The 14,119-nt window shown below is 38.6% G+C and overlaps 1 protein-coding gene across 7 annotated transcripts in view; it reads left to right on the top strand.

The window, feature by feature from the left end:
* NEO1 (neogenin 1) overlaps nt 1-14,119 on the top strand; it is a 235,704-nt gene that overhangs the window by 178,936 nt on the left and 42,649 nt on the right. For all 7 annotated transcript variants that reach the window (XM_042988437.1, XM_042988434.1, XM_042988439.1 and 4 more), the window contains 5 exons: nt 1,669-1,823; nt 4,289-4,437; nt 4,810-4,948; nt 10,605-10,654; nt 11,567-11,714. In XM_042988437.1, the coding sequence (XP_042844371.1) occupies nt 1,669-1,823; nt 4,289-4,437; nt 4,810-4,948; nt 10,605-10,654; nt 11,567-11,714 (641 nt within the window). The remainder of the gene's footprint in view (nt 1-1,668; nt 1,824-4,288; nt 4,438-4,809; nt 4,949-10,604; nt 10,655-11,566; nt 11,715-14,119) is intronic.

The raw sequence follows: 14,119 nt of genomic DNA, 5'->3' as shown, positions 1-14,119 counted from the left end.
ACAGAAGGCAAATTTCCGTTCGTGCATCTGCACATGTTTGTGAGTGCTGCAGTATGAGCATTCTTCTCAGTTCTTATGTAATATGTGAATGTGAATGAGACACTCACTTCAACTTAAAGTAAAATGGTGCCTCCCCCAACTGTATTTCTCAAGATAGTCTCAGCTTTTTGTACAATTAACTTTTTGTTTGAACTTTTATGTACAGAGTGAGCAGAACAGACCACCTGTGCTCTCACAGGGAGCTTTTTTTTGGTGAAGTGTAAAATACCAGACAGCAATCATTTGTGATCAGACCAAAGGTCAGAAACTTCAAAGTGTAAGAAATCAGCTCATATCCTCCATTTAAATGTTGTGATTTGGAGGGTTACCTGAAGAGAAAAGTACCTGTATGTACCTCAGGTGTCTTAGAGCAGTAACTGTTCCCATAGTGCTCTTCTCCAGTGGACCTCATATAGAGACAGACACTCTATAAGTATGATGTGGGAACTGTTTGTTTGTTTGTTTGTTTGTTTTAAATTAAAATGAGGTAGTTTTAAAAAGTATAGAAAGCTATTGAAAAACACAAATATCTGAAATGTAAATGTTCACATACAATCAGGCCAATTGACGTATGGTCATGTAGAACTAAATTAATTTTAATCAGTGATTTCAGAGAAAATTACCAATATTTTAAAGTAAGAATTTTAATTCAATAGATTATATGGTTTCAAGTAATTTCTTCCACAGAGTAGTTTTGGGCCTTTTTTATTACTGTCAGGATAGATACAGAGCTCTCCTTACATGATCGGTGATCCATAAAGGCCAGCTATTTGTCTAATACAGTGAATTAATACTTCAATATTTGTTGAAAACGCTTGTGTCATATAAATTAGTTTTTATTATAGTACATACAGTAGGCTGAGCATAATTATGGACCCAAGTGTGGACACACAGACCCTGAGGATAGAGAAAACAAACAACTGCTTTTATGTTTTCAGTTCATAGCACCAGACCACTGGATTCATTTGTCCTGTTTGTCATAAAATTTGTCAAATATTTCAAATCAGTTTGGAAATCATTCAAAAAGAGTATTTGTTTTAACAAATAAATTATAAAAATCAGTATCAGGATTGGCTTATTTTAAAAATTGGATTACTTAGGATTCATTTAAATGTTTAATGTTTCCAACTTTAAAAGTGTTAATCTCTAGTTTTCTTTTTATTGGGTCTTTTATCCAAAATATACACAGACTTCCTTGATATTTTCTTTGATAATTGGGTCATACCTGTAATCAGCTTCTGTTTGTCTCCCTGGAAATCACTCCTTAAAAACTCAATGATTCCTAAAGCCTGCAAAATTGATGACCAGCTGTCCCATTTGAAATGGCAGTGAGAAGATCCTTGTCTGTGCCTTCTCTGAAAGGAAGTTGTGGTTATGACCTGCAAAGTCAGTCATGTTTAAGCAAAATGTCAGTAAGTTATCAGGCACGTGTGACATTGTTCTTTGCCAGTGTCTGTATTCTGTACCCTGTTCCACCCCAAAGGTTTGCTTTTTTGAGAGTTCATTTGACTTCAATTAAGATTTTGATGTGGTATTATATCTATAGGACTTGCAGTGAAAATGAAACCGCACATTCTAGAAGTATTCCTAATCAATGCTGTTTCTTTCCAAACCCCTCTTTGTCTAAAGGGAACGTGTTGAGAATACCAGTCGCCCGGGAGAAATGCAGGTGACCATTCAAAACCTAATGCCAGCCACTGTGTACATCTTTAGAGTTATGGCTCAAAATAAACATGGCTCCGGAGAAAGTTCAGCTCCACTCCGAGTAGAAACACAGCCTGAGGGTGAGTCTTCCACCTGTCTGTTGGCCATACCTGTAGGTAGACTTATAGCAAGGTCTGTCTTCTGTGTAGCCTTGCATACTATAGCAAGTGCAGAAAGTACCAGTTCCTTGCCATCAAGGACTTGTGAATTAGGGCAGATAAAATTAATTCCCATCAAACAGTAGCAGATGGTGTAAGGCAATATGATTCTGCCGAGACACAGTCCAATTTTATTGATCCTGTAAGACCTACCTCAGATGTCTTCTAGCGTCTTTCCTCTGACCCTTTCTATCTAATATTGTACCTCTATTATTCTAAGGAAAGTAGGCAGCACAATCTTTTGGTTAAGGAGTTTGATTAGGAGAAAGAGGTGAAATAAGAATGTAGGTGGAAGGGGAACCTGATTCTCTTGAGGGTATTTGAGGGATGGAAAGCGACTATAACATGTTTTGGCAAAAGACAAGTTAGCAGAAAGAGACTTACACTTCATTTGGAGGTGCTCAGCCTGTGGCGGGCGAAGGTGTAAGTGTTGGAGTCAGTCCTCAGAAAATATTTCACGTGTTTAACTGAACAAACCATCTGAAAATGTTTTCCATTTATTATGCCACTGTGCAGGTTAAATGGAAGAATTTCTTAGTGCCTTTTAAGGATAATATTGCTTATGTTTATCCAGTGAATATATTGAAAGTGATTTCAAGGGAATTGGGGGACTGTTTTGTTTTCCTTTTCCTTTGATAAGTTAGAGGAAAGTTTTCCGTAGCAGGAGAAGTGTGACAAATCCCACCTGTCAGGCTGCACAAAATGATGCTCTTAACATTAAATGAATAACATGATTTATGACTAAATAAAGAAACAACTGTCAGAATAACCACATTTAGGTTTCTCTACTTTGGTAGCGAAACTGTCAAACTGTGGTGCTGTTATTTAAGAAATCCAATTTGTTTTACATTTTGCTAGTTTTTTCCCCTTCTCCTAAAATCTAATGGATTCTGTTGCAGAAACACTAGCACCAGAGAAATTGTTTTCAAATATAGAATGTCTACCAAAGTGTAGGTGTAGGCAACTTCCAGAATTTGTGTATAAATTGGAACTGGCACCTATCAGACAAAAAGAATATAGTAAAAAGGTATGGGAACTGTTGTAGGAGGTAGAGCTGGACAATCAGGGGACTAACCATCCCACAGAGGGTGTTGTAATAATCTCCTAACTGGTCTCCTTGAGTCCAGGTGTTAGAATCAGAAAGTGTGCAACTCCTGGCCCCACTGCTCACTAACTTTCCCATCATTTAAGAACGATTCTTAATCTCAACCTCATGTGTAAATAGGGATGACAGTAGTATCCCTGTCATGTGAGTTTAGTACAAGGATTAAATAAGACATAATTGAAATTTATGTAAAGCGTAAAGCACTTTAAGCCGGACTGATTATAAGCAGTCAGTAAATGGTAGCTATTTTTAAAATCATTATTCTTTTATCTAGTCTTATTCCCATACTGTTTTTCTTCCATGCATGTGTTCACATGTCCTTTCTAAATACAGATCTGATCATGTCATGTCATGTTCCTGCTCATAATTTTTCAGTAATTACCTAACACCTACAAGAGATAATTCAGACTCCACAGCAGCACATTAGAAGCTCTTTGGCTCGTGTCCTCCTTTTAAACATTCTCCCTCCCACATTTATTCAGTATTCAGCCTGAACCACATTACACTGTCTTCTCACGTCTCATCCCCATTGAGTAGAATAATTTTCCCCTTGGTGTCTGAGAAAGCTGTTCCTTCTTGCTTCCCAGAAGTCTTCCCCAGTCCTTCCCTTGCCTCCCCACCCCTCCCAAAGCAAAGTGTGTATTCTCTTTATGTTTTTGTGACAATCACGAAATCTGTTAGCACTTGTGACATTATTTGTAACACTTATATGTCTGACTTCCCTCTAGACTGGGAATTCTTTGCGGGCAGGCACCCTGTCCATCATCATTTCCCCAGTTCCTGGTAAAAAAAAGGCGCTCTCTTTTTTTTTTTTTTTCTTACTAAGTTTTTTACTTTAATCCCAGTATAACTAACATACTTATATTAATATGTTTCAGGTGTACAATACAGTGATTAGCAGTTCTGTACATTACTCAGTACTCATCATGATAAGTGTGCTCTTAATCTCCAGAAGGCTCTCTTTTTGTGATGGCTGTTTTTGTGTGCCACAGTCCTACTGAAAAATTAGGACTTTATAAACCACAGGAAAAATTCTGCAATGTTTATTTTTTTCATTGAATACATTTGAGATACCTCACAGATCATTTTTGGTTATAATTTGAGTCATAAACAGGGCAATGCATTTAATTATATATTATCCTAAAGCCACTTCCATCAAAACGTTTTCTCAGTTTTTATTATTTTTAAAAACATGGCCAAAATGACATTACTGCTGAGAATGGTTATTGAGGAATATATTAAATTTCACTCATATCTCACTGTCTCAAAATTTTCCTTCTAGTTCAGCTTCCTGGCCCAGCACCTAACATCCGAGCACATGCAGCTTCACCTACGTCCATCACTGTCACCTGGGAAACACCTCTGTCTGGCAATGGGGAAATTCAGAATTACAAATTGTACTACATGGAAAAAGGGACTGATAAAGAACAGGTATAAGATGAAGCCATTTTTCAATCCATTGTTTGGAATAGTGGAGTTGAAATATATTTCCAAAACTCAATACTTGCTTGTCTAGAAATCTGAGAATAAAAAAGATGTATATAGGAAATGAAAAGTCAGCAGACTCTATTTCTTTGTACCAAGTTTTATTCTGTATTTTTTATCAGCAAGGGTCACTAAACAACAAGCAGTATTTCCCAGTAAATTGCCAGTGTTTATGATTATTCCACTTTGTTAAGTAGCATTCTGTAAAAGAGATAAAAATCTGCATTGTATCAAATATAGAATTTGTATAGCTCATTATTTCACAGCATGTCTTTTGGCTTGAGTTGTATCCATGGAAATTGTTTTATTTTATTCAAGGATGTTGATGTTTCAAGTCACTCCCATACTGTTAATGGGTTGAAAAAATACACAGAGTATAGTTTCCGAGTGGTGGCTTACAACAAACATGGTCCTGGAGTCTCCACACAAGATGTTGCTGTTCGAACGTTGTCAGATGGTGAGTCTTTCTTCCTTTGGAACACGTGCCGTGCTTGGGGGCCCTGGTGGCCTAGTAGCAAGGTCATGGGCTTTGATGACAAGAAGATTCAGTTCAAACCCAGTTCTACCCCTTTTCTGGACTTCAGTCACTTAACATGTCTAAGCATGCTTCCTTACGTGTAAAATGTAGATAATACCAACTTCATTGGTTTGCTGTAAAGATTTACTGAGACAGTACAGAACATGCAGTGCCTGGTACTAAATAGTTTCTCGTGTTTTTATTTTTGTGTAAGTAAATGGTGTTGCTTGTTCGTAACACAGACCACTCCAGGACCCATGGAAGGCTGGCTTCCTTGACTTAGCAATCATATTTGTGTTCTGAATGGCTCTTTTTAATTCTGAGTATTTTGTGACAGTTTCATTTCTGTCTGCATTTTGAAGCTAACTTATATTCGTATAACCATGACCTGGAGCAGTATTTTTCAAACTACAGCCTGCCAGGGGCATTGAGTAAGTTAAGACCAGCATTTTTAAAAAAATATTTTTATAATAGAACAGAAGATAATGGCATTTATAACAATTAATAAGTATATGATGTATTGTTTTCTGAAAGTCAGCAATATTTTTTAAGAATCTGGGCCAGTTTGTTTATAGAATTTTCCTTAGTTTGGTTGTGTCTAACAGGAAAATCCTACCAAAAAAAAAAAAAAAAAAAAACTGGCCTGAATTCTTTTTGTTTACTTATTTAATTAAAAAAAAATTTTTTTAAGTTTATTTATTTTTGAGACAGAGAGAGACAGAACATGAGCAGAAGAGGGTAGAGAGAGAGAGGGAGACACAGAATGCTAGGCAGGCTCCAGGCTCTGAGCTGTCAACGCAGAGCCCGATACAGGGCTCGAACTCTCATGTGAGATCATGACCTGAGCTGAAGTCGGATGCCCAACCAACTGAGCCACCCAGGCACCCCTGGCCTGAATTCTTAAAAAATATGAGTCTCATGAAAGAAAAGGTGGGGGAGGACAATTAAAAAAAGTATAGAGACTATTCAGAGAAAAAAATGGGGAGTATCATGGGGCACCTGGGTGGCTCAGTCAGTTAAGTGTCTGACTTCAGCTCAGATCTTCATCTCCCAGTTTGTGAGTTTGAGCCCCGTGTCCGGCTCTGTGCTGATAGCTCAGAACCTGGAGCCTGCTTTGGATTCTGTGTCTCCCTCTCTTTCTCTGCTCCTCCCCCACTTTCTTTCTTTCTGTCTCTTTCTCTCTCTGTCTGTCTGTCTCTCTCTGTCTCTCAAAAAATAAATAGATGTTAAAAATGGGTGAGGGGGGTGCCTGGGCGGCTCAGTCAGTTAAGTGTACAACTTCGGTTCAGGTCATCATCTCGCGGTTTGTGAGTTCAAGCCCCTTGTAGGGCTCCGTGCTGACAGCTCAGAGCCTGGAGCCTGCTTCGGATTCTGTGTCTTCCTCTCTCTCTGCCCCTCCCCTGCTCATGCTCTGTCTTTCTGTCTCTCAATAATAAATAAATAAGTGTTAAAAAAAATTTTTTTTTAAATGGGGAGTATCCTACTATAATCTAGGTTAAAGAAGAATAAAGACATGAAATAAAAAACGTGTATTATCTTCAACTGGCTTCCAGATCTGGGAGTAAAATTAGCTATAAAGGGGGGGTGTCTGGATGGCTCAGTTGGTTAAGCATCTGACTTCGGCTCAGGGCATGATCTCACGGTTTGTGAGTTCGAGCCCCACATTAGGCTTCTGTGCTGACATCTTAGAGCCTGGAGCCTGCTGTGTGTCTCCCTCTCTCTCTGCCCCTCCCCTGCTCACACTCTGTCTCTCTCAAAAATAAACATTAAAAAAATTAGCTATAAAGAATAATATTGGTACAATTAGTTAATGCTAGGTAGGCAATTTTAAATATTAGATATGTTACATAATTTTTTAAATTTATTTTTTTAATATTTAAAAAATTTTTAATTACAGTGTAGTTAACATACAGTGTTGTATTAGTTTTGGGTGTACAATATAGTGATTCAGTGATTCCATATACAGTGCTCAACACTCATCATGATAAGTGTACCCTTAATCTCCTTCACCTATTTCACCTATTTCCACACTCAGCTCCCCTCTGGTAACCAGAAGTTTGTTCTCTGTAGTTAAGAGTCTATGTTTTTTGTTGTTATTGTTTTGGGGATTTTTTTTTTTTTTTTTGGTTTGTCTCTTATTTTCTTCATTTGTTTGGTTTCTTAAATTCCACACATGAGTGAAATCCTGTGGTATTTGTCTTTCTCTGACTGACTGACTTCACTTAGCATTATACTCTCTAGCTCCATCCATGTTGTTGCAAATGACAAGACTTCATTCTTTTTCATGGCTGAGTAATATTCCATTTTGTGGTTGGGTGGTTGTATATACATACCACATCTTTATCCATTCATCTATATGTGAACACTTGGTATGCTTCCATTGTTTTGCTATTGCAAATAATGCTGCAATAAACATAGGGGTACGTTTATCTTTTTGAATTAGTGTTTTTGTATTCTTTGGGTAAATATCCAGTAGTGAAGTTATTGGGTCATACGGTAATTCTATTTTTAACTTTTTGAGGAACCTCCGTACTGTTTTCCAGAATGGCAGCACCAGTTTGCATTTCCATCAGCATCGCAAGAGGGTTCCTTTTCTCCACATCTTGCCTACGCTTGTTGTTGTGGTTTTGATTTCAGCCATTCTGACAGGTGTAAGGTGATATCTCATTGTGGTTTTGATTTGCATTTCCCTGATGATGAGTGATGTTGAGCATCTATTCATGTATCTGTTGGCCATCTGTATGTCTTTTTTGGAGAAATGTCTGTTCATATCTCCTGCCCATTTCTTAATTGGGTTATTTGGTTTTTTGGTTTTGAGTTCTATAAATTCCTTATGTGTTTTGAATACTAACCCTTTATCAGATATGTCATTTGCAAATATCTTTTCCCATTCAGTAAATTGTTTTTTAGTTTTGTTGATTATTTCCTTTGCTGTGCAGAAGTTTTCATTTTGAAGTAGTCCAATAGTTTATTTTGCTTTTGTTTCCCTTGCCTCAGGAGACAACATTTTTCTAGAAAAATGTTGCTGTGGCTGATACTAGAAATTACTGCCTATGTTCTCTTCTAGGATTTTTATGGTTTCAGGTCTCACATTTAGGTCTTTAAGCCATTTTGAGCTTTTGTTTGTGTATGGTGTAAGAAAATGGTCCACTTTCCTTCTTTTACATGTAGCTGTCCAGTTTTCCCAGCAACATTTGTTGAAAAGGCTTTTTCCCATTGAGTATTTTTGCCTCCTTTGTTGAAGATTAATTGACCATATAATTGTTGGTTTCGTTTTGGGCTCTCTGTTCTGTAGATCTGTGTGTCTGTTTCTGTGCCAATATGATACTGTTTTGATTACTGCAGGTTTGTAGGTTAATTTGAAATCTGGGATTGGATGCTTTGGTTGTTTTTCAGGATTGCTTTGGCTATTCAGAGTCTTTTGTGTTCTACACCAATTTTAGGATTATTTATTCTAGTTCTGTGAAAAATGCTGTCTGTATTTTGATAGGGATTGCATTAAATTTGTAGGTTGCTTTGGGTAGGATAGACATTTTAACAATATTTATTGTTCAATCCATGAACACAGAATATCTTTCCATTTGTTTGTGTTGTCTTCAATTTCTGTCATCCATGTTTTGTAGTTTTCAGAGTACAGGTCTTTCACCTCCTTGGTTAAGTTTATTCCTAGGTATTGTTTTTGGTACAGTTGTAGTTGGGATTGTTTTCTTAATTTATCTTTTTGCAACTTTATTACTAGCATAAAAATGCAACTGATGTCTAGATAATATTTTTGGGTTAAGATGAAATTTTCTGAATGTGATTGTTTTATAGTTTTGTTGGAGAACATCCTTGTTCTTAGGAGGTACGTACTATATAGTATTTAGGAGCGAAGTATGATGATGACTGCAGCTGTTCCTCAGATGATTCAGAAACAGTACATAGATATATAAATATGCAAGTATAAATATAATGAGAGAAATAAAGCAAATGTGCCAGAACATTAACAATTTGTGAATCCAAGAAAAGAATATGTAGAGATCAATATCTTATCCTTGCCGCTCTTTTCTGTGTGCTTGGCATTTTTTCAGGATAAAAAGTTGGGAAATATAAATACAAATTATAGTTTGGTTAGCCAACTACATAAGCCATTTGGTCAGGACTTTTGAGAAAAATTGAGAGAAAAATGTTTAATGTAGGCTTTTAAACTTACACATGAACCAGTTTCAATGCACTCATTGGCATGCTGACTACAGTGCCTGTCATGGGAACTGAATGTGTCTGAGCATGGTGGTTAAGGGCAGCACTGTGGATTAAGACCATTCTTTCCCTACATTAGCGAAGCAAGTAACTCGGTCAGGTTCACTGCCCTGAACCTCATCTATAGCTTTCTCATCTATACCATGGGAATGATTATAGAAACTCCTTTGTGGGATTGTTGTAAGGATTAACTACCTGCCATGTAGGAACAGGCAGCAAATCTTAGTCATGATGATGAAGAAGATGAAGACACCAGCAACAGCTATGTTGGCTGCCTCTGCAACTAAGTCGGGTTCTTAGCCAGGAGATGATTGGAACCATTCATAGACTTTTTTCAAAATGCACTGGAGTCCTACTCGAGGCCTTCTCTGCCTAAATCTCTGGGTTGAGGCCTGATGTACTGTGTTTAGCACAGGATACAACGTTGAGCAAGAAATAGTGTCTGTCCTCCAGAAGCATATAGAGCAGTGGGCACTGAGTCATATATCTGGTCACCAAATGTCAGAGAAAGGGAGACAGAAGTTTCCATGGATGCATTAGGAGAAAATGAGCTAAAGTCAGCATTTCGTGAGTGAAGAGGAAATTAATCAGGTTTACTTAAATTCTTTTTGCCTGCTGTAGTTACTACAAAGGGATGCTAGAAGGTGTGTGGATCATAAAATTTGAGAATGCCCTGCCTTGTGTTCTCATACATGAGAAATTAAAGTTATGCAGCTATTTGTTTAACCAGCAGTCCCAAACTTGTCACATCAAAATGGGTGTTCCCTGCAATAGAATTTGTCTTGGGAAAACAGATGGCCCCTTTACTGAAGCTGTCATTGTATATCTCTCTTTACTCTACTTGGGAATTGGCTTCAAAACCAGTTTAGGAACCCCACAAGAATGCAGAGCTCACTGATTTATGCACCTCATATTTGGGGCTCATAACAACATTACCCAGTACATTTACTCGCCATATTCGTTAGACTTGTTTCCAGAAAATTTGTAGCTCTTCCCCTAGGTAAAGATATGCTATCACCAAGAATATTCAGAATGATATGTTGAAGGTTCAGAATGTATATATGGGGTCTAAAAAAGTTTAAAGTCAATGTCATTTCCTTGAAATGACTCCCCAAAGGTGCAACCTAACTTGGATATGGGGGACTTTATATGAATGTGTCCCTTTTTTTTAAGTCAGTCAAATATGGCCACACCTTATCCACATACTTCTATCAACATGAGGGCATTGGCAGCTAGGTTTAGACCTGCAAGTTGTATAATCAGTGTTTGAGATGCACATTTGTATAAAGTCTGGCCAGGAATATCACATGATGGGTAAAAAAAAAAATTTTTTTTTTTTCTTTTTCTGCCTGTCCAGTTCCCAGTGCTGCTCCTCAGAATCTGTCCTTAGAAGTAAGAAATTCAAAGGTAAACTTTATGTTGCTATTCATTTTTACTAGCATACTATTAAGTCTCAGGAGGGCTTATAGACAGGGAGAGTCTGTGTCAAAAGACTTGTAATCAAGCAGAGAAATAAGGTGTCATAGATATTCCACCTGCCAGTAAAGCTGAATTCGGAAACTGACTCCAGGATTTTCTGTTTAACTTTACTGCCTTTCTCTCATGCCAAAATTACTATAGTCTTTCTGCAGATGTATTGCAGTTATGCAAATCATGACATTATAAATCTCAGCAGTTCAGATAAGGTAGAAAGAAGTAAGTTTATGATACCATAACCCCTCAGTTCCATGCGTTGAGCCCAGTGCAAAGCCGAAGGTGGACATCTGTCAGAGCGTTGCATGTGCTCAGACTCCCTCATAGTCAAGTCCATGTTCACTGAAGACCACGTGTGCCTCTCAAAGACCCAGAGCCCCTTCTGGGCTCACTGACACCTGAGACACTCAGTCCTTTCAAAAAGTACCATAGGACCCCTTTTCCTTTCGTCAAAAACCACTATTAACAATTCCCCTCTTGAAGAGTTTTTGGCAGAAATTGCCCAACTTCAGCTGTTCCACAGTGGAGATAGAAGAGAGCACCTTACACCTAAACCATAGTTTACTTTCTAATCCATGTGCCTCTGACCTTATATTTTCCTTATGAAAACTTTTCTGAGACTTTTGCCTAATGTATAAGGGCCCAGAACATACTACCTGCAACTGGAATCTCCCCACTCGATCATTAAAGATTTTAAAACTGAAAAGTAATTTTGAGTGATCCTTAAGCAAAACTCTGAGCACCCTGCTGCCTTTAAAATGTCAGTGAATTCAGGATAATAATATACAAAACAGGACCAAGCTTTTGATAGATTTGGTCTTTTCCCAATATTCTTGTCTTCCCCAGAGTATTGTGATTCACTGGCAGCCACCTCCTCCAGCCACACAGAATGGTCAGATTACTGGCTACAAGATTCGCTACCGAAAGGCCTCCCGAAAGAGTGACGTCACTGAGACCTTGGTACCTGGGACACAGCTCTCTCAGCTGATTGAAGGTAAGCTGCCCCGCACGTGGGCAGAAGTTAGGAGACAGCGTCTTTCTCAGGAGTTGAATTATGTTAGTCTAATGACCACTCTGAGCTGGTGACTTAATGTGAAAACAGTGCAAGAGAATTAATTCAGTCTACTTCTGACCTGATAATCAAGTTAAGGAAAATAGTATTAAGTGTTCTGTTATCTGAGTCTTGAGATTGTGTTTGAGTTTCATTTCTTCACTTGGGGTTTTCTGTAGTCTGCACATTTTCTTTTTTGAATATATAGATACAGATCTTCCTTGACTTACAGTGGGGTTATGTCCCAATAAACCCATCAAAATTTGAAAATATCCTAACTCGAAAATGCATTTAATACACCTAACCTAGCAAACCTCATAGCTTAGCCTAGCCTACCCTAAGCATGCCCGGAACACTTACATCAGCCTACAGTTGGGCCAAACCATCTGACGCAAAAAACCATTCTATAACAAATTGTTGGATATCTCATGTGCTTTATTGAATACTGTACTGAGAGTGAAAAACAGAATTTTGTAAGTGTATCAGTTGTTTACCTTCGTGATACAAGGTTGACTGGGTGCTGCCACTGACCCCACCCAGCATCACAAGAGAAGACTGTGCTTCGTATCACCAGCCTGGGAAAAGATCACAATTCAGAATTCAAAGTACAGTTTCTACTGGATGTGTATCACTTTTATATCATTACAAAGTCAAAAAATAGTAAGTCAAACCATCCTAAGTCTTCATTTTTTTGTAATCTCAAAAGAAGGTAAAACAAAGCTGTCTAGCTGTTAGCAGAGGTCTACATAACACGGACACCACTCATGTATATGTGGCCTGAAGCAACATTTGTGAATAGCTATAGCAGTGTAGCAATCATTCTACTACTTGCTACATGATAAGTTTTAGAAAGTTCTGTCAGGGATAGCTCCTTTTGGGCAGTTTTCCCTTTTTGTGCAGCAGAGCAGGTGGCATAGTTGGTAAAAATGGACCCTCTTGCGTCTCTAATATGGATTCCCTCTACAGATGACAGAATGCCGCCCCTCCCCCCCCCCCCACTTCTTTCCTCAGGTAGGGGAGTAGAGTGGGCTCGGCAAGGACCAGCTGGCTTTGCAGGAGAAGCATGAGAAGAAACATGAAGTGCTTTTTGCTCTTTGGATATTGGGACTATGCTTACAAGGAACAGAGATAGATGCCCCTAAGAAGCCATTTTGGGGCTTCCCAGCAGAGCTGGTAGAAGAGAACTACAAGAATTGGAGATATTGTCACCATTATTTAAGCCCTGAGAATTAGTTTCATCTCCCTTGGGGAGCTCTCAATTTCCCTTACATTGCTTCCCTCCTGGGGAGAGAAGCGTGACATCAACCTCTTTGCTGTGCCCAAGGGGTCACGTTCTTGGCAGAACCAAGATCTGGGGTCAGGAAGTGTAATGGTAGGAATCTCTAACAATTAATTGAGTCTCTGTAGTGGAAACTTTGCTCTGGTAATCCAGCACGCTTTTCTCTTTACTCCTCAGCTCACAGATGGGATTGACTTCTTTCAAAATAGGTGAATGTTTGTCTCTTAGGGTAGCTTTCAGTCTTTTAATTTATTCACGGGAACCCCACAGCTCTAAGCTTCAGCGTGTAAACACAGTTGAAGTAGTGTTGCTGAGACATCTCACAGAGGAGCATCTTCTATGTTCTTAAAAATCAGTTTCTGGGGGCGCCTGGGTGGCTCAGTCAATTGAGCGTCCGACTTCAGCTCAGGTCATGATCCTGCAGTTCACAGGTTCACGCCCCATGTCAGGCTCTGTGCTGACAACTCGGAGCCTGCAGCTTGCTTCAGCTTCTGTGTCTCTCCCTCTCTCTGTCCCTCCCCTTCTCGTGCTCTGTCTCTGTCTCTCTCTCTCTCAAAAATAAACGTTTAAAAAAATGAGAAAAAAAAACGTTTCTGATTTTATACCAAATACAGATAACATTTCCCATCTGTAAGGCCTTTATTTTGAATATTTAGTAGTAGATACTTACTGTGTACCAGGTACTGTTCCTGTTACTAGTATAAAAACAGAGTGTAGTCCTGGACCATGAGGAGACTATTCATTTTCTCAATGAAACATTTGACATGTAAGCCAAGTAATCACCTTCATGTTAAAAACAGCTTTTTCTTTCTTTTTTTTTTTAATAATTTTTTTTTTAACATTTATTTATTACTGAGAGACAGAGAGACACAGAGCGTGAGCAGCGGAGGGGCAGAGAGAGAGGGAGACACAGAATCCAAAGCAGGCTCCAGGCTCTGAGCTGTCAGCACAGGGCCCGATGCGGGGCTCGAACTCACAAACTGAGATCATGACCTGAGCCGAAGTCGGTCGCTTAAACAACCAAGCCACCCAGGTGCCCCCCAAACAGCTTTTTCTTTATCGAGAAAAT

The sequence above is a fragment of the Panthera tigris genome, chromosome B3 (genome assembly GCF_018350195.1).
Source record: "Panthera tigris isolate Pti1 chromosome B3, P.tigris_Pti1_mat1.1, whole genome shotgun sequence".
Taxonomy (NCBI): Eukaryota; Metazoa; Chordata; class Mammalia; order Carnivora; family Felidae; genus Panthera; species Panthera tigris.
The sequence above is the reverse complement of the archived record's forward strand: the minus strand, read 5'-3'. Positions and strand labels throughout refer to the sequence as shown.